Source organism: Perissodus microlepis, chromosome 7, assembly GCF_051167445.1.
Source record: "Perissodus microlepis isolate ML-2025 ecotype Zambia chromosome 7, ASM5116744v1, whole genome shotgun sequence".
NCBI lineage: Eukaryota > Metazoa > Chordata > Actinopteri > Cichliformes > Cichlidae > Perissodus > Perissodus microlepis.
In genome coordinates, this window is record NC_140467.1 from 62,905,456 (window position 1) to 62,926,407 (window position 20,952).

At 42.1% G+C, this 20,952-nt stretch overlaps 1 protein-coding gene and 1 pseudogene across 2 annotated transcripts; both read left to right on the forward strand.

Annotated features, from left to right (window-relative positions):
• Positions 1 to 679: 679 nt before the first annotated feature.
• cetp (cholesteryl ester transfer protein, plasma) lies at positions 680 to 13,054 on the forward strand. Of its 2 annotated transcripts, XM_084936575.1 has the most exons (19): positions 680 to 1,256; positions 1,471 to 1,605; positions 1,834 to 2,101; positions 2,622 to 2,736; positions 2,822 to 2,953; positions 3,895 to 3,965; positions 5,616 to 5,703; positions 5,776 to 5,845; positions 5,933 to 5,993; positions 7,005 to 7,096; positions 7,247 to 7,346; positions 8,317 to 8,396; positions 9,054 to 9,104; positions 9,178 to 9,330; positions 9,495 to 9,562; positions 10,943 to 10,985; positions 11,365 to 11,434; positions 12,630 to 12,715; positions 12,798 to 13,054. In XM_084936575.1, the coding sequence occupies exons 2-19, from the start codon at positions 1,537 to 1,539 to the stop codon at positions 12,873 to 12,875; spliced, it is 1,695 nt and encodes a 564-aa protein (XP_084792701.1). In that variant the 5' UTR covers positions 680 to 1,256; positions 1,471 to 1,536; the 3' UTR covers positions 12,876 to 13,054. The 2 variants fall into 2 exon arrangements, with proteins under 2 accessions (XP_084792701.1, XP_084792703.1); XM_084936577.1 differs by having other exon boundaries at positions 680 to 1,605; positions 1,839 to 2,101.
• A 6,261-nt stretch (positions 13,055 to 19,315) lies between these two features.
• LOC146384588 (uncharacterized) lies at positions 19,316 to 20,898 on the forward strand (annotated as a pseudogene).
• The last annotated feature ends 54 nt before the right edge of the window (positions 20,899 to 20,952 follow it).

Sequence of the window (20,952 nt, forward strand, 5' to 3'; positions counted from 1 at the left end):
AGCCTCCCCATCTGTTCTCAGTTCATCAGCTGTGCTTGTTTTGGGTTTTTTCTTTGGTCCTCAGCAGAGAATAAACAGATGTTAATATCATAACAATGCCTCTGAAAAGAAGCAGCTTTTAGCAGAGGTTAAAGGTCACAGCCCTTCCTGTAATCCAGTCTAGTTTGCTTAGCGCTTAAGCCCCGGGTGTTAGCACTCCGGTTCCCTGTGAGGGGACGACGGTCGCTCGTGGGTCACAGTGTGCGATTGGAAATTTCTTTTTTAATCATCTTTCCATTACAAATGGATGAATGCTGTACAGTGAAGTGTGTTTTCCAATAATGGATGCAATAAATATTCTTAACTTTAACTTATTTTGTGGATTTGTTTCTTCTGATGTTTGAGTTTGATGCCCACATGTTTAAACATACTGAGGCTCAAGTCCCCCCACTGCATGTGCTGCCTGCAGGCACAGTCACAGTACAAATACATTGAAATTATAGGTTCAGCACAGCAAGCTAACAGTTATATTTGCAGGTTATCTTGAGCCCAATGCAAATAATTAATACAAAGTAGAATCCACTAGTTAAAAACAGGCCAATGCAAAGTTTGGCTGCTCTCTAAAGGTTTGCTGCCTGCAGCCAAGAGGTGTAAGCCTCCTGTTATTAGATGGAATTTTAGTGTATTTCCTTTTGAAATTAAAATGTAATCAGATACAAATACAGGTTATTGCATTAGAAGTCAGAAATAATTATTTAGGTAGTGCAAAATTTCCTGGTAACAGGAAAAGCAAGCGAAGTCAAACCTTTCACCACCAGGGGGCAGTCTTCTTTTTCCATATGGTGTTATTGTAGCTGATAAATAAGTGTCCAGAAAATGCATGTTGTAGCTCTGCCTCCAGAGTTTTCTGCTCCAGCCTCCTCCCTCGGTGTAAACAGGTAAATCAAACTGGAGCTGACACGTTACCACAGCAAGGAAGTAGCTCATCCACCTGGATGCTGGAGTTGGGCTGTGCAGGACAGGAAGCTACAAACAGACAGCCACGCTGAATCCTCATGCAGTGAGCTCATGTTCATGTGCTGATAGCACAAGCACAGAAAGATACGGTGATGTGGACTGCTGAGCGACATTTCTTCATTCATGTAGATGTTTTGCTTGGTTTCAGAGCTCAGGAGTACCTGCAGTGTGTCCAAACCTTTCAGGAACAGAGCAATAAGCAGCTTCGTGTCACTGGACCAATCATCTGCAGCAGCTGAGAGCGGGCTGCCTTTGTCCAGGTTTGGTGAACGTGTGCCTCCCACAGCCTCTCGTTTCTGTCTCACACTCGTGTTTTTAGAGTGGAAGAACCAATCAATAAAGTCAGCTGATGTCATCGCACATAAAACACCCACACTTATTGATTCCTGTTAAGGCCCCAGCTAGATCAGTGCCCCCTTTGTGGTTACGTCCAGGCTCCGTCAGCTGTACCTCCCCTTTCGTCTCCTCTTACAGGGAGCTCCTGTTTCATTGTGACCCTGCATTTATTCAGGAACGCTGGCCCTGAATGTTAGTCCCCTGATGAGAGGAGGAAAGGCTGGAATCAGAGGCTCCGTGTCCTTTTGCTCACTTTTAAGGCGTCTTTGTGGGGTATGTATGCAGGCAGTGTTGCCTTCTGCTTCTTGTTTTGTCACAGTTTGAAAAGAAAGGGATGCATTCTTTGTCCTGCTGAAGAGTTCAAAACTCCAGAGTCTGTGCTCATACCTGAGGTGATAGGACAGGTTGGACTTTGATCAGTTTACTTTAACGGGGACAGACCTGAGTCAGTGTTTGTCCTTTCAACGAGTCTGAAGCACAAGACTTGTCTTTCTCTGTCAGCACAGATATCAGGAGCACAGTTTTCCTGAACCGAGGGAACCAGGATTCACCTGCTGTGCTCCGACAGAACCGTCCACAGGGTTAGACACCTCAGCCAGTTCTCAGAGAGGGAAAACCACCTCATGCACGATGCCCAGCAAAGTCCCGCTGCTGCTGCTGTCGTTGCTGTCCTGGTTCGGGACATCCCACTGCTGCCTGCAGGACCCCGCTTCAGCCTACAGATTCACCGGAGCTGTGTGCAGGCTCACCTACCCCGCTGCTGTCGTGTGTGAGTCTTTTTTTCCTGGTATTTATTTGACTCCATTTATTGATTTTATCTAATCATCCACTCAAGCAGCGACTTTCTGGAACCAAAGAGCAGGAACAGAGTGACGATTTTATTCAAACACATACATTCAGTGAAGTTTCCGGATAGTTTTCCCTGTTTGCAGTGAAATAGCAGCAGCAGCAAACTTTCTCAGCTTTAACATGAATTTCATTCAGTTGGTCATCACGTGAAGTGCACGTCACATCTATCTGCCACCAACCTCAGTCTGGTTGTGTTAAAGTTTCTTTTCTCCTCACTGATGTTTTAGGGTCTTATGAAGTTCATTCATGTGATTATTGCAATTTGGTGCTAATAAAACAAAAAAGATTAAAACATTTAAATGGAAAATAAGACTTGTTTTCACCCAGTTCTGAAAGTTTTACTTAATGGGATGTATTCACGTCGGCTCATCTGTCAGATTAGGTCACCACAGATCACAACCCTTTGGTGTTTTAGAGCACACGTGCTTTTATCTTTGCAGTGAATGAGAAAACCACTAAAGTGATCGAGGCTGCTTTTCAACACGCCCGATACCCGAGCATGAAGGGGGAGAAGTCCCTGCTCTTCATTGGAAAGGTCATGTACGGCCTGGACAAGTGAGTAGACACACACATACACACACACTATAAACATATATGTGACACCCATGGTGAAAAAGCGTGTCCGTCCTTCACCGTCCAGTTTGGAGATTCACAACCTGTCGATTGGTCAGAGCGCGTTTGAGCTGCATCCAGGTGAAGGCATCGCCATGGAGATAAGCAATGTGTCTGCAGTGTTCAAGGGCAGCATCCAGTATGGATACGGCAGCTGGCTGTGAGTATGTGTGACCGACAGTGGCACTTTGTACAGTGTGGTAGCCACAGGTGCACACACACACACACACACACACACACACCACCATATAATCTGATCTACAGATTCTTAGAGACTACTGCACATCACCTCGCTGAATCATGTTACTGTTTGTCTGATGAGAAGTGTGGATACTGGACTCAGTGATGCTACTGTCAGGTGGCAGTTGTGTTTGGTTGTAGTTTAGCCACATGCTGCACAATTGTTACCTTTAAAACAAGATCAGAGAAGCAACACTGCTAATTTAAACCATAAAAAATCCAAATCCACGTTCGCATTAGAGAGCAGCCCTGGTTTTGCTCAAAACAGGTTATAGTTTCATCGCTGAAGTTTTAACACGGGTCTCTATGGAGACTGACTTTCTTTCATGCTAATGCTCTTCATACTCCAACGCGCCCAAAACCTCCAATTTAATTTGAATGAATGAGTCTTCACTTTGGAATCAATGATTATTTCTCAGTAATACGATCACAGCAGCGATCTGATGTCATTTCCTCCTGTAGTTTTGTTTTCAGGGCTTTAGAAATGATTCAGTTCAACAATGACTGAAAGTCGAGCAGTTTTTCTTTGTTTGGTTGTTTTTTAAACTTTGACACAGAGTTTAAATAAATGTCAAATAGCAGCAACATGGCTGACTAGCTAGGATAGCTTTGTTGCAGTTTGAGTCTGATGGGAAAAACTTTTAGTTAACCTTTGCAAAACCACTGCACTAATACTTTGTTTTTAGCATAGGTAGATGGACTTTTGTGCATTTTGTGGGTGTTTTTAAACATTTTTTAGTTGAATTACATTATTTTCAGCGACTGGGTGATTACTAATTCTCAGGCGGTGAGGATTAGTAATCGCTCCTATTTCCTGTGATCTTTGACCTTACTCTCATTTGTATTTTTCTTTTTCTTTAGTGTTAACTTCGGACATTCAGTTGACTTTGAGATTGACTCTCAGATTGATCTTGGAATCAACCCCAAACTTTGTAAGTACATCATGTACCAGTTTGTTTGACCTCTCAACAAGCCACCCCCATCAGCAGTCACCATTCCTGGGTTAGGTTTGTGTTTTGTTCCACATTCATCTTGGTAGTTTTTTCCATTTTTTGATGCTTTACGTTCTAGCTCCATTAATGTATTCAAAGCTTTAAGAATGTATCAGGACTGAACATAAAAACATACAATGATCACATAAAATTCAGTGGATTGTTAAGGTTTAGTAAAACAAAAAAGGGCATAATGAGAGGTCAGAGGAGAATGGCGAGCCTGCTTTGAACTGACAGGGTGGCAGCAGTTGTTACAAGTTCTAACCACTTGTTACAACCAAGCTGTGCAGAAGAGCCTCTCTGAACCTGAAGCAGATGTGCTACAGCAGCAGAAGACCACACTGGATGCCTTCCTGTCAGCTAAGAACAGGAAACTGAGGGGACAGTTCATACAGGCTCACCTAAACTAGACAACAGAAGACTGGAACCTCCATTTCTCCTGCAACATTCAGATGTCAGTGTCAGAATTTGCCATAAACCACATGGATCCATCCTGCCTTGCATCAGGGATTCAGGCTTGTGGTGCTGTTGCTGTAATGGCACATGTTGGGCCTCTAAGTAACCACTGAGCATTGTTACCTGAGTGTTCCTGCTGACCGTGCCCATCACAGTGCAGCCATCTGCTGACGCCTGCTTCCAGAAGGAAAACACACCATGTCTCATCACAAAGCTGAAATAATCGCACACTGGTTTCTTAATAAACATGATGATGACTTCACTCTACGGCCTCCACGGTCACCTGGTCTCAGTCCTGAAGAGCACCTTTGGGATGTGGTGGGATGGGAGATTATCATCTCGGATGTGCAGTAACTGTCCGCATGGACCGAGTGAACGTTTCCAGTACCTTTTTGAAGGTACTGGCAGTTCTGATGGTGAAAGGAGATCCAGTCTGACACAAGCAGGGTCTACTTTATAACATGTAATATTATTTCCACTTAAACAAACATGTGTGCCTTTAGTATGAGAAGAAACCCATGAAGGCACAGCAGACGCATGCCCTGGTATCTTGGACAGCTACACTACAACTAAAAATCTAGCAAAAGGCTGCCCCCTGGTGGTGAAAGTTTTAGTTATTTTTTGAAGAGGTTAATTGTGTGAAGTACAAACTCAGTCTAACTGCGCCGCTGCACAAATACTGCAGGGATTTAACGTGTGTCGTTTGTGTTGCAGCTTGTCGGCCTTAACCACACAAAATATTTACAGCCGTTTAAGGTTCTACGTGTGAGAATATCCCAGCCTGATTCTGCAGAAAGTTTTCCAAAGTTCATGTGTTGTTGGGAAATTTCACTGCTAAATGAGTATGTTTGTTTTCCATTAATACTTTCCATCTGTATTGTATTTCACACTGTGTTATTAGTAGCATTTTACTTTTTCCTCCACAGAAAACTGCAGTAACTCACAAGAGCAACCATGTTTGTGCATTTTATAATAATAATAATAATACAGTGAAAGTTTGATGTCATCATCCACCATCTTAAAATGTGGCTGCTAGTGTAGCATGTGGCGGTCTCTTTTATTCCAGCTGACACACAATGAAGCATCATATAAACACTGACTAGCTATCCTCTGTCACCTGTGTGTCCCCGTCAGACTGCGGTGATGGAAAGGTAGCAGCAGACACAGCAGACTGTTACTTGAACTTTCACAAGCTGCGTCTGCACCTGCAGGGAGACAAAGAGTAAGTAACAGAACTGGGAATGAAGCATCTGCATGAATCTCAGTGTCTGACTGTTAACATTTTTGTGGTCAGGCCGAACTGGCTGAAGAAGCTCTTCACCGACTTCATCACGCTTACTGTCAAGCTGGTCATCAAGGGACAGGTGAGGGCGACAGAGACAAACCTATGATGTGCACAACAATGATTTTTGAGAAGAATAAAGCAGTGACAGGTGTCTTCTCAAATACAGATCTGTAAGGAGATCAACAAGGCGGCAAATATACTGGCTGACTTCATACAGGACACGGCAGGTACGCGAAGACCTGAAGGAAGTGTTTGAAATCTAGAATTAAAATCACTTTCCTTTCCTTAAGCGTCTGTTTCTGCACAAGCTTATTATTGGCACCAAATAATCTCCCATAAATGATGTCTTGGTACATATTTAATAGAAATGCTAAAACATAATGTGACTCTTACTTCTCGGCGGGTGTTTGAGTTGCACGGTGCTCCTGCGGCCGGTCTTTTGATTTTGAGGTTTTCAGCTCTTGTTCTTGTTGGGTTAAGGTCAGCGTAGGTCACTGTAGAGCTCTTCAGAAAAGCCCGGCTCCTGCTATGTTTGTCGTTTCTTTGTATCGTTTGTCGCTTCCAGCTCGTCATAAACTGACAGTTTTCCAGGACATGTTGGACTACCAATCATGGAGGGCAGTGTGGATGCAAATGTCTGAAACGGACTGCATACAAATGTTCTCTACTGCCGTGGTGTCTGAAGACTGTGGTCTTAACCTTCTGACTAAACAGACAGACGAGGTTGTGGAGTGAGGAATTAGTCCTGTCAAACTGCCTGCCTCCATTTTTATCTGTTTGAAATCGACGCTAAGGGAGTGCACATTAAAATAAGACAGGAAGACAAACTCTTTGAAGCTGAAATGGATGTTTTGCTCCAGAATTCTTCAAAAAAATAGATTTCATTGGATTTCGAACAGATATTTAAGACAATGAAGCAGCTGTGTCTTGATTTTGTACAGCGTCAGTTTTCATGTTATGGATTATTTTTTCTCAGTACTTCTTCTTCCTGTTGTCCCTGCTCATACACACCAAGGAGAATAGACTTCTTTAAATTATCACTGCACATGTTCAAAGCAACAGGAAGTGGGAAAAATGCTTCACTTTCCACAGTTTCCTATAAATGCGTGCAGGCGTGCCAGCAACACTTCAAAGGAACAACATATGATTGTTTCAGTGAGATACCAGAGAAATCAGGTCTTTGGCCTCTTATGTGATCGACTATTTTTTGAAGTTTTCTATTTTATCCATGTGTGCAGAGCAGTTCCTCACTGATGGAGACATCAGCGTGGACATCGGTATCACTGCTGCTCCTGTCATCACAGCAAACCACATCGAATCATACCACAAGGTAAATGATAACTTTAGATACATAGTTGAATACACAGCAGTGCTGGATCTCCTTTAAATGGTGTAATGTGCAGTAATTCTTCAGTACTGGAGGACACGTAGGGGTCTAATAATGATCTCGTTGGTCACTGTGGGGCTCCACCTCTTCCAGGGACTGACCAAGTACAACAACAAGGTTGCTGTCATCAATGAATCGGTTTTCCATCCGAGTCACCTGACTGAAGACAGGATGATCTACTTTTGGATTTCAGGTTAGCAGCAGACGCTCTGTTTATCTTGTGTATTTTATTTTCCAGGTAATTTACACCTTTGTGAAGTGAAATTCCACCAGGTACTATAGAAGGCAATGACCACGCTCCCCGTTTCTGTCTTCTCTATCCCCTCACCCCCACCAGTCACAGCAGAGGGGTGGCCCTCCCTGAGCTCGGTCCTCCTGGAGGTTGTTTAAAGGGAGTTCTTCCTCCCCCCTGTTGCCAAGTCCTTGTTAATATTGGATCGTCCACTTGTTGGGGCTTTACAAGTTTCAGATTAATTTGTAGCTTTGGAAGTCTGCCACAAAAGAAAGAAACATGAAAAACAGCATGTATGTTGGTTAACACATAGACGTGCTCAAGACGGCCTGCTGGAGTTCAGTCTGAGCTTCAGAATGGGGCTTGAATGACTGTAAACGTGGAGTGTTTTTTGGAGCCAGACGAACTGTCGGAGTATTTCGGAAGCTGCTGATCTGCTGGGATTTTCCCACACAAACATCTCTGGGTTCACAGAAAATGGTCTGAAAAAGAAGAATATCCAGAGAGAGGAGCAGCAGAAACTGAAATAAGCCCAAGTTAGAACCAATGGGCGTAGAAGAGCGTCTCTGAACCTTAAACCAAAATCAGCAGAAGACTCCTCCAGGTGTCACATCTGTTCAGCCAAGAACAGGAAACTGAGGCTTCAAATCACCACACAAGACTGGAATCTGAAATTGGAACATTTCTCCTCAAGGCCGTCAAGTCAAGACACTGAGCCAAAAGAGTGTCGATGTAGCTGAAACACTGAAACCAGATAAAGGATGATCAAACTGTGTCCCATCCATGCACCTCAGCAGCTGCTTCCTGCCTCTTTAACATTCAGAGGTTTATTTGTACAAAAATAAAAGAAAAACAATTTTATTTAAATATATTGAAAAAACATTTATTTGTACGTGGAAAGCTATTAATGCAAATGGTGTTTTGACCGCAGACCAGTTCTTAAACCCGATGCTCAAAGCAGCTCACCAAGATGGCCGCTTTCAGCTCAATGTCTCTGGAGAAGAGCTCACTGTAAGTACTTCAGCCTGACCTAAAACATCCAAGTCAGACATTTGTGGTATCTTCTTGGTCGATCTGGGATCAGATGTTTGAACTTGCCTGCTTCCTAATTTCCTATTTTTTGTATGTTTGTCACATTTAAATGTTCAGATCATCAAACAAATTTTTCATTCACCACAGCAAGTCCTCCAGGTCCGGGGCAGCAGACCATCACACTCCCACCACCATATTTTACTGTTGGTATGATGTTCCTTTTCTGAACTACTGTGTTACCTTTACGCCAGATGTAACGGGACACACACCTTACAAAAAGTTTAACGTTGGTCTCGTCGGTCCACAGAGTGAATCTTGGGGATTATCAGGATGTTTTTTGGCAAAACTGAGACGAGCCTTTATGTTCCTTTGCTCAGCAGTGGTTTTCATCTTGGTCTACGCCACCATGCAGGTCCTATTGGAGGAAGCCTTTAACTTTGTTTACCCCTTAATAAAAAACACCTTTATTTAGAAACTGCACTTTGCATTTGCTTGTGTTATGTTTATCTAATATTTAAATTTGTGTGATCATCTGAAACATTAAAGTGTGACAAACATACAACAAATATGAAGTCAGGAAGGGGCAAACACGTTTTCACACCACTGTACATGTTTGACTCTTGAATATCATTTCAGACGCTCCTCAGGACAAACCTCTCTACTGCCACGCCTGAGTTTATTAGGAAGGTAGGAGTGAAAGCTGCATATAATATATACTTTCTGAGATAGGACGTAAAACATTTTGTGTTTTTGTGTTCAGTGTCTGCTGGATTCAGCTTCCCCAGAGTTAAGACTGTGGAGTTCATCTGTTCCACATTTGAACAGTTCCACCTCGGGAACGACAGTTTGGGTGCAGGCATCTGGACGGCTCCACTGTGAGGGTCAAGGCACACCAGTGCTCTTCTTTCAGACGGTACTTTTTCACAGTGACAGAACATACTTTAGAGTTACCAGCTGCCTTTTCCTATACTGAGACAAACTGGGAAACACTTCTAATTCTCAGTATTGACACATTGCGTCTGTGCAGTGAATAAGAACGCCGTGAATTACAAAGTCTTCTTTGTGTTTGATGTGTAGGACATGGCCGTAGACATCACAACTTCCTATGTTAACAAGAAAGTCCTCCTGCAAGGTCATCCAACAGAGTAAGACTGGTTGATACCTGACTCATATTTTTGAACACCTTGACTGATGACCCAGTTTGGTCCCAGCAGTAGCTGTGGCCTAACATTTGGCTCTAGAATACTTTGGTGTACAGAGGAGCTCGTGCATGAGGTTTCCTCCAAACGTGGTCCTGTGCATGGTGGACGAACATCTCCACTTTGGTCTCGTGTGTCCAAAGCACATTGTTCCAGAGATCTTGTGCTCGTGGGTAATTTCTCTGAGCATTGCACAGTCTGACCTTTGCTGGGACTTCCACTCCTGGAAAGATTGGGCTTTAATTTTCTTTTTTTTTAGTTTTTGCTAAGTGAATATTGAGACAGTGTAATGTGGTTGAATGTGTAACACACTGTGTTTTATACAATGACCCCAATAACAAGTTAGTGATCTTGGTATCAAAACAAACTAGTTCAGAGTCTAGTGTAAAGGCAAAAGTGTTGATCTTAGGCTGCGTTCACACTGCAGGCGAAAGCGCATCAAATCCGATTTTTTTGACCCTATGTGACCCATCTATCCGATCATGGTGTGACAGTGTGAACGGCACAAATCCGATATTTTCAAATCCGATCTGGGTCACTTTCGTATGTGGTACTGAATCCGATACATATCTGATGTTTCAGAAAGCGACTGCTGTTTGATGGTCACGTCGCATTAAATCCGTCTTTTACGTCACTGACACAAGACAGACGCCAATTATCAGCGCCGAGAAGACATCGCGAACGCTTCCTGGCCATCCAGTGTAGATGTCAGTGAAACTGCTGGGAAGACAACGTTGGAGAAACGTGAACATTTTATTTGTACTGTATAATCTGCAGATTGTGACAGAAATCTGCAGCTATCCTTAGAAGCACCGCTCCTCTAAAACAGCAATAAGGATCATTATTAGGTTATTTACATTATTATGTCAATAACAAAATAACTTAAAGCAAAAATTGGGAAACGTAAAGTCCGAAGTCTTTATATTAAGGCCATCAGTCAAACAATACTGTTGCTCTGGGTCTAAACAGAGCGCGTTGTGTGTGACGTCTTCTTTTGCGCATGCGGCGCTTTGAGCGTTCACACTAGAGCGCGTTTGCTGTCGCATTTTAGTTGTAGTGTGAACAAGCAGACAAAAAAATCTGAATTGAGCATTAAGACCTGCAGTGTGAACGTAGCCTTAGTCTGTTGCTTGGAGAAAAGATCTAAAAGGAACTCCAAAGGTTCACCTGTGCTGTCTGACTTCTACTTTTACTGTTCTCACCTAACTGTAAGGATGTAAGTGTTAGACTCTGATATCTGATATAAAACTGATTTGCAGATGTAACTTTGGTCAGTTTGTCCTGTTCGTCTACGCCTGTGTGTGATTGTGATCCTCTTTCATTTAGGATCTCAGTATTCAGAGCTGAGCTGCCGTTACAGGATCAGCAGGTAGGCAGTCAGAATAATACAAGTGTTTTTAACCTGCTCCATTTCCTTTATTTTCGATATTGTGGTGCGGTTGTGCTAATTTTGTACCTTTGACATCCTTTATAGAGCTGCTGTCAAACAACACGTCAAACTTTATGCTTTAAAAAATTCAATCACTGCTGAAAAAGTCATTTTCATGAATTCACCCTGAAAGCATTACACACGTTAAAGTGTTATTTTAGATGTATGACAACCTGCACAGATTTGTACATTGTACATTATTACTGAACTGTTAAGTGTGAATAATTCAGTCTTTCTTCAGATTATTTAATTCCCAGTTAAAGTGAACATTTCCATTTTTTGGTTAGATTTCATCGGTAACCTTTCCCTTTCTTTCTAGCTATATGATGAAGCACTCGAGTTCCTAAAGGAAGCTGTGGTGAAAGTTGGAACTCCCAAAGTCCTGTCTGGTAAGAAACACAGCACCTCAGCTCCGTCCTCAAACCTTTCACATTATTATAAAGCTTTGCTAGAGTCTATAAGACTGCATGAGTTTAATCATTACTACACTACGCCTCTCTGCCAGACACTTATGAAAGCACTTGTTGATTTACCATCAAACAGCTGATCCAGTGCTTCAGCTTGAATGATTCTTCAAAGTGAACATAATCACTACATGTATAAAGGCTCATTTACACCATTTCGCTCTCAAAAACAGGTCAGTCAGTGAAGCTGGATCAGCGTTGACAAAAGTATAGACTTTCTTTACGAAATTACAGATCTCTGTGTTACAAATACTCCAGTAAAAAGTTTAAGCACTGAGTAACTTCTATACTCCAGTAAAAGTAAAACAGTGCAGCCTCAGAAATATACTCAAAGTTAGAAAGTAAAAAGTAGCGAATTCTACTCACCACTTTTGTAAAAAGGTAACTGAACCTTTTGCTATGTTAATATAATAGGAAACAATATTATTCCAATCTAAGTTCTAATTGTCACGAAAGCTTCAGTCTGTCATGTCGGACACGTGCAGTGAAGGAGAATTTGATCAAAACAACTATTTTCTGTTGCCTACATTGTGGAGCGTGATTTTTTCAAAGTACTTCTTGGTTCTGTCATTAGTTAGCTGGCATAAATGAATCTAATAGCAGAAATCAACCTGGTGACGTAACCTTGTGTACTGACAGAAGATGGTGCTAGACACTTTCTAAAAACTTGAAGCACTTCTTCCTTAACCTCCTAAGACCTGAACTCTTCCACGACATGCATTTTTAATTTCTCTTTGCTATTTGGGCTGATTGGGGCCCGATGAATGTAAAAACAAAGAATTACCAGATTTTCTTTTTTTTTACCTGGTTTTTGTTTCTAAGAAAAATCAGAGCCACTTATGAGGATATTCGTTTAAATTTTCGATAGAACAGTAGCAGTATAATGTCCTCGTGAGTGGATATCAGGCCCTTGTAGAGCAAAATTGAGTATTTTGGTCTAAATAACCCGAAGTGTGATGTCCACATATGTGGACGCAGGTCCTAGAAGGTTAAATCCAGCTTCACAGCCGGTGTTACATCTGTGTCAGAGAGCCAGAGCAGGGATCCATGGTGTAAATAAGCCTTTGTACAGTTAGTGTGTCATTTCCACTCTAAAGGATGCTTTTGTGGTTTGTTCCAGTTCTGGGAGTTGAGCTAACCAGGCTTCTGGACAAACAGGGATTATACCAGTTTGATCTCTTTAACCCTGAGGTGCTTCCCCGGGACGTGAGTCTTCTCGTTTCTCTCTTTCTGTATGTGTTGTATTCCTGCATTCTCACAGCTTCTGCCTCTTCACTCTCTGCTGCAGGGCTTTGTGGTGATTCAGATGGATTTTGGTTTCCCTCATCACCTTCTGGTTGAGTTTCTCAAGAGGACACTGCAGTAACCTTTAACTATCCGACCCGAGAGTGTGTTTTAATCTGAAAACTCAGCTAGGACTGATGTGAGTCAGAACATGCTTCTGTCAGTTAGTTGGTGAACATTTTGTTTGTTGTCGTTTGATTAAAATTAAATACCATGTAAAAGCTTCTGCAGGTGATGTACAGTCAGTAAAGATTACCACAATTATTGTGAGACTTTGCCTCACCTGATTGTGTGAGTTATTGAGATCAACACAAGGTGTGAGTGAAAGAAGGCGTCTATGTCCACTGTGAACGACCATCCTTGAACAGAGGAGCTGACTTACACCTGTCTGCCACCTATAATCTAGTTTTGAGATCCTCTCCTAGACGCCTTATCGCCCACTCACAGCTTTGACAAATGCCCAGCTGGTGTTCAGGTTCCAGGAGAAGTCAGCTGATATGCGCACAGCAGGAACTTCACACTGTTGACCATCTCAGCAGCAGACCCGTTGATGTGCAGTGGGGTGTGGGCCGTTGAGCTCTTCCTGACGTTAGCAACCATCTCTTTAGTCTTCTGAACATTTAGAGACAGGTTGTTGTTCTCACTCCAGTCCACCAGGTGTTGGACCTCCTCTCTGCACTCAGACTCATCGTTGTTGGCGATGAGACCCCGACTGTTGTGTCATCTGCAAGCTCGATGATGTGATTTGAGCTGTACTCTGCAGCACAGTCATGTGTTAGCAGGGTGAACAGCAGTGGGCTGTGGTTATTCCTAGTGAGTCCAACTTCTTTACCAGCTTGTGGGGAAGTTAGGTTATATATTACCAGTAACTTTTCAGATCAAAAGGTGATAAAGTTCAGATTTTTTTCACCATATCATTGATGAAACTTCCTTTTTTTAAATTTGAGCATCAGGGACAAGGCTGTTAATTGTTAAGGTCAAGGTTAAGCATGTGAATGTACTCTATGTGTGAACACTCGAGAGCAACAGAACATGATCTGGGATGCACTGAACAGGTTCCTGAAAACTGTGGAACAAACCAAAAATGCTTATAAACATGTGACCTCATGCAGTGTGTGCACTTAACAAACAATGAAAATAGAGATTTTCCATTATTAAAATACGTAAAAGGACTCTGATGTGTGAGTGACGTCTATTGTTATATCTTACACCGGTTAGTTTTCTCTGAAATGTAAAAAGAAGAAACAAACATGTACTCCCCCTCCGTCTGTTCTCACCTATCATTTTAGTGATAAATATGTCTTGAATTCTCGAATTGACTCGTTAAATATTTAACCGAATTAAACCCTAAAAATGGAGTCATAAGACTTTTGTCCAAATGTTACCTGCAGTCACAACAACAGTCACCTGAAGGGGCTGAATACTGCAAAGACCCCACAGAACAATCAGACGATCCACTGTCAGTAAATGTGAGTAAATGTGTGATTCTGTGAGTAACACACTGGCTCCAGTTTGGAGGCTGAAGTGGAGCTCTCCCTCGCCAGGCCGACAGCCGTCTGTGTCACAGTTAATCTCATGCAGTGCTGATTTAAAAACTCTCACATATTTGGACAATCTATAATCTTCTAACACAAAAACATACAGTGTTCACTGAAGTAAACACACAGAGCAGTAGCAGATTTTTTTAAATGTGTTTTATTTATTTATTTGCTGCTAACTGCCTTGTTTTCATTTGTAGTTTTTGTAGTAGGAAGAACTACAAAATCTACAAATAAAAGTGCAGTTAACAAATGTAGTGCTCTCCACTATGTGAAGCCCTCACCTGAATTTTTAGGTTTTTCAGTTCAAGCCAATTAAATGAAATCTAAAAATTCAGCCCCAACAATCAAATGATCCCCTATGAGCAAGCACTCTGGCAACGGTGGAGAGGAAAAACTCCCTTTTAACAGGAAGAAACCTCTGGCAGAACCAGGCTCAGGGAGGGGCGGTCTTCTGCCATGACTGGTTGGGGGGTGAGGGGCAAAATTAAATCAAACATAAAGGAGAGCACAGCGTATTTATAAGATAAAGTTTTATAAAAATTTTATAAGATAAGATTATTATCAGGGGTGCACATAAGTGGTCCGCAGGTGCACATGCACTGTCAAAATAAAAGATGCGCACCAGATAAGAAGTTGCAACACGCAAGATGAGGAAGATAAGGTGAGATCTCCTCAAGATGTGGAGGATTCTCGGAAAAGTGGTTGCAGGAGGTGAGCTGGCTTCAAACAAATGATTTCCACGGCATACTCTGCACCACATCTCTGTGCGTTCATCATTTGTTTGAAGCCAGCTCACCTCCTCCAGAAAATCTTATGTACGCAAACACGCGTTGCAAATTCTTATCTGGTGCGCATCTTTTATTTTGACAGCGCATGCGGACCACTTATGTGCACCCCTGATAATAATCGTGACCCCACAGAGCGGGACATTCACTCAGCCGAAAAACTTTGAGATGGCCCAGCAACCTGCAGGAACAACAATGGCCACTGTGGCAAGACCCAAACCTACCTTACGCCACCAAGTATGGGTCTCCACAGTTTCCTTAAGTTCCGCATTGTCTTTTCTAAGCTGTGCGTTCTCCTGCAGGAGTTTTTCTACCCTACTTTTGGCCTCGCACAGCTCAGCACAAATTCTCCTTTTCTCATTAAGGTGACCATCGTCCGCTATCTGAGCCCTTGTAATTAACGTCCCCATGACTCGATCCACTGCACCACTCAGTCTGTTAAACTGCTCATCGATGTTTGGTGCAGGGAGTAAATCATTTAACCTTTCCTGTGCCATTTTTTTAAATTGACAGCACAGTGTATTAGCTCTTTGAAAGGTTCCTGTTTCTGAAAATGCCCCAAAGTAAACTGTGTTAAACGAGCTCTTCTATTTAAGGACTATGGACACTGTGTCGTCATATTTTTTGCAACTATGTGGCAAAAAATATGACGACAGTGATCGTTCGAGAAGATCAAAGGAGCGCTGTGGATCATTCTGCGCATGCTCAGATCATGCGAATTTCTTGTTGTCTATCACATATGGGCTGTATCCCAATTCAGGGTCTGCAGCCTTAAAGTCCTCAAAGACCGCTAAGGCCGGAAGTGCGAGGCTTGTGAAATGGGCGGTCTAGCCCCCGTCGCGCTGCCCAGGTTGCCTAGCAACCATGATACCAACCGCTGGAAACGTGTCATACAGCTTTGTTTGACAGAAATGAAGGAGAACATATTTTGTTCATTTGGTTGTTTGTTTCTACACGAGCTGTGTGTGATTTGATGAGTATCTGAGGCTGAGACCACAGGACTGTAAAACATGATTGTTGGGCTTCATTTCTGTACTGAACAGTCATTTAAGATTAGCTAGTAAATAACAATTAGCTAATGTTGGTCATGAGACTAAAGTCATCTCACTGTGGTAATGTAAATATAATATGGCCAATATTAAAGTTATTATATTAATCATGATTAGTTATTACAGCAGTGAGTTTGAACTCTGTACCAAACACTGAGCTTCAGCAAAGAAGTTGCAGTTGTTTATATTTCCTATCACCTTAAATCTTCACTCAAAGACGAGTATCTGTGACAGTGTATATACAGATGTATTATATATAAGAAACAAATATTGTTCGTTTAATATGTTGGCATTATTACATTTGGCTCAATGCTTACATATATGTGTAAAAAGCAAATGTACGAGCTGTGATAACTGTGTCTGATAGAATGAAGAGTAGACTGATATATGAAATATTCCTTTATTGGGGGAGAAAATCAGACCATGTCATAACTGCTGTAAGTCACACAGAATAGATATCAGAGCCTTAAACAGGCTGACTTCTGCTAAATGGGTCAAACTGGGCAGAAAGTCTACAAACACATAACATCCTTATAGAATATGATGTAACACTATAGATCAACTTAGCTCAGAATATATAAAGCATATAAACAATTACAGCAATATGATGCAACAAACACAGCAGCTACTGATCCAAAATACTCAAAGCTTCATAGAACTGAAACCAACATTTATTTTTAGCTCCATTCTGCTGCTGATACAGACTTTAGGTTTCTGAACATTAACCTTGTTGCTGCCTTTCATAGTGTGTAACTTGAAGGCCCTGAGTACTTTCTCCCACACTGAAAACACTGGATGATCACATTATTTGAACATTACCTAATAAGACTGTCAATAGGAAAATTGTACTTAGTAGTCAGTATAATCTTTTAATGATATAAGTTTGCATATGGTAGAATACTGCATGTAATCATTTGTGTTTAGAAGTATATAGTTGGTGGCATATTGAAAGAATGTCTCATCCTAGGAGGTCTGTAACATTCCAGGGTGTTCTGGCTTCACCCCCACATCCTAGGAGTATGGGAGAGGTCGTACCTTGTCTTATTGTTTTACGGTAGGATTAACGTAGCTGTATCTGTCTTAGTCTAAGTGCTTTTTGTTTAGATGAATTGCTGGACTTCGAGACCAGCAGGTTTCGGGAAGTCATTTATGGGGTCACACTCTGACCCCCCCGCCCCGGGGCAGTTTCTCAGTGCGAGTCTCTGTTCTGGAGGCTGCCCTTGCTAGCAAGAAGCTCTGTGTGTTTCTCTTCTCTGAGTCTCTACTGAAGAAGTGCTTTAGAGTATATCTCTTAACATTATTTGGTCCTTCGTAGCCGGATCAGAAAATATCAGAACTGTTATCTGTGACTCTGTTCCAAGATCCAGCACTGATTCCTGACGCCGTGGGGAGCCGGCACCGAAGTCTGTGCACTTTGACGTGAACGACGCGAGCCGGCTCCTTATCGCGAGCCGTCACGTGGGGTTTTTTTTCTTTCTCTCACCCTCTCTCTCGCACTTTTTTCCGCTTCACTCTGCACGCGAGCCTTGTGCTTTACGCTCAGTATTTGTCAGAGTTCAAGTTTACTGATGTAATAATTAATCATGATTAATATGATACTAACTTTAATATTGGCCGTACTATATTTACATTACAATGTAGCTTGCCATCACCAGTGTGTGTGTGAGTGGGTGGATCACTGAATGTGGTGTAAAGCTCTTTGGGGTCCTTAGGGACTAAGTAAAGCGCTATACAAATACAGGCCTTTTACCATGACTTTAGTCTCATGAACAACATTCGCTCATTTTTATTTACTAACTAATCTTAAAATGAATGTTCAGTAAGGAAATGAAGCCCAACATGTTTTACAGTCCCGTGGTCTCAGGCTCAGATACTTATCAAATCACACAAAGCTCATGTGAAAACAAACAAATTAACAAAACATTTTCTCCTTCATTTCTGTCAAACAATGCTGTATGAAACGTTATAGAAACATTATAAAATAAAATAAAAACAAAATTCTCCTCAGATAATCTTTTTTCCAAAGATGCTTTCTGTCATTATCAGTAGTTCTCATCACGCTGATTTCCTGTCAGTGGGTCTCCTTTCTGATACGTTTTTCTAATAACTACCACAATGCTGTTAAATTGGGGCGTGACGTCATCATAACAGCTTTGACTGGCAGCTGCAGTCACAGAGAAACTTGCGTATCTCTGTTGCTGAGAGGAGGTCCAGCGTTTACGTTACAAAACCACGACCGACTGTTTTAAACTGACATCCTGAGGTGTTTTTCAGTAAACCGGACTAACCGACGGACGGACCCCAGGCCCCGCCGCACTTTTTCGGTAAGTTAAATGTATCTGTAAGCTAATCCATAACTACTGTCCCTAGCTACGAGACGCAGCTAGCTAAGATGAGCACTCGGCTGTCGGAGATACTTGTTTTGTACAGTTCGTTTAGCTAAGCCGTGCAGGTGAATGAATTTACCCTGACTAAAGAAATCAAGAGAAAAGCACCGGGCTGCTCAGTCACTAATTACCGTTACTGTATTTTTATTGCAAGTACTGTAAGAGCAACAGGCAGGACAATGCTTCAGCTCCTGTGCAGAGGTGATTATTAAATGTATGCAAACAACAGCATGTTTTCTGTCTTCTGCAACATCAGTATATACAATAGCACAAAAAAAAGAATGTTACTGTTACATTATGTTATGACATCATCATGATGATCAAAGGCATTTTATATGACATCATCATGAAGATGATGTCATATGGCATGGAATCCTTAAATATGGGTAGGGATCCCAAACTTTTAGTCAGTTTATTTGCAACACTCAAGATTGCAGCATTCAAAGGTACGCCTGAGAAACATTTTGTAACAGTTGAATCTTTAACACAGTCGCTTCATCAACACTCCAACATGTCTCAGAGTAATCACGGCAAAAATCAACAACAACAAAAAAATGTGTTGAAAAGACGATACAGTCAGATTTCAAAAGGCAGCAAAAAGAACTCTGAGAGCTACTCTCCAGAGAGAAAGAGGATGAGAATAGACACTGAGAAGAAAGAAACAGCAGTGAGTCCGAGCATCCAAGAAAGTTCTTTGTCCAGCATGGTCCAATTCCAAGTTCAGGAAACAAACGCACTTGTCCAGCTTCCACTCAAGACAATGCAAGGCCCGGATTATGCTGCACAGATTTGCAGGAGAAGTGCCGACAGCTGCTCTCCACCAAGGAAAGAAAGACTTATCTGTGAAGAAAAAAATGTGTTGAAAAGACGATACAGTCAGATTTCAAAAGGCAGCAAAAAGAACTCTGAGAGCTACTCTCCAGAGAGAAAGAGGATGAGAATAGACACTGAGAAGAAAGAAACAGCAGTGAGTCCGAGCATCCAAGAAAGTTCTTCGTCCAGGATGATCCAACTCCAAGTTCAGGAAACAAACGCACTTGTCCAGCTTCCACTCAAGAGAATGCAAGGCCCGGATTATGCTGCACAGATTTGCAGGAGAAGTGCCGACAGCTGCTCTCCACCAAGGAAAGAGAAACTTATCTGTGAAGAAAAAAATGTTTTGAAAAGACGATACAGTCAGATTTCAAAAGGCAGCAAAAAGAACTCTGAGAGCTACTCTCCAGAGAGAAAGAGGATGAGAATAGACACTGAGAAGAAAGAAACAGCAGTGAGTCCGAGCATCCAAGAAAGTTCTTCGTCCAGCATGGTCCAATTCCAAGTTTAGGAAACAAATCATACGACCTTGAGTGATACCAAAACCTCTGAAAACACACCAAAAGATGAAAAGAGGCCAGAAGAAACAGCAGTGACACAGAGCATCCCACAAAGTCCCTGGTCCAGGACTATCCAATCCCCAGGTCAGAAAACAAACAATTTGGCCTTGGGTGATACCAAAACCTCTGAAAACACACCGAAAGACAACAAGAGGCCAGAAGACCAGAGAGAAACAAACGTGTGGATCATTGGGTCCAGCTACATCAGACGAGGGTGAAGCAAAAGAGATTTTCGGAGAAAATTTCGGACTTAATGCCAAAGTCCAGTGGTTTGGCAAAGAAGGAATGCGCTGGAGGGGAGTCCTTCCTCGTTTTTATGAGGAGCTATCCACACAGAGCCCACCTGACATACTGGTAATCCATGCTGGGGGCAATGATTTGGGACTCTTTTCTGCTTATAAACTTTCTTCTGTCATTGAGAAGGAATTGATGCAACTGCACACAGAGTTCCCCTCAATGACAATTGCATATTCATCTATCAATGGGCGTCAAGTGTGGAGATATGGAAATCCAGGCGAAATCAATAAGGACAGGACGATTGTGAATGCCAACATTAGAAAGGCTGTCGACCTCTTTGATGGAGTGATTATTGAGCATCCGTGCTTCAGGTTTTTCAGCAGCTCAATTTTTTTACCCGACGGAGTTCATTTATCCAAGAAAGGAAATGAACTGTTTCTGACAAGCATCCGCACGGCCATCCAGAAAAGTCTTCGGTCACGTCACTGAAAAGTGACTTGAGACATTTCTTTCACAGTCCAGAAAACCATACGTTGTTCATTTTAGGTAATGTGAACAACATATAGCTAACGTGTGCTCTCATTTTTCTTTTCCTCTGCCTCTCACCCCCAACCAGTCATGACAGATGGCTGCCCCTTTCTTAGCCTGGTTCTGTCAAAGGTTTCTCCCTTTTTATAAGGGAGTTTTTCCTTTCCACCGTTGCCCAGTGCTTGCTATTAAAGGGGATCATTTGATTGTTGGGTTGATACAGGGCTCGCAAAATCGCTAGCTCAACGTCCCAGGGCTA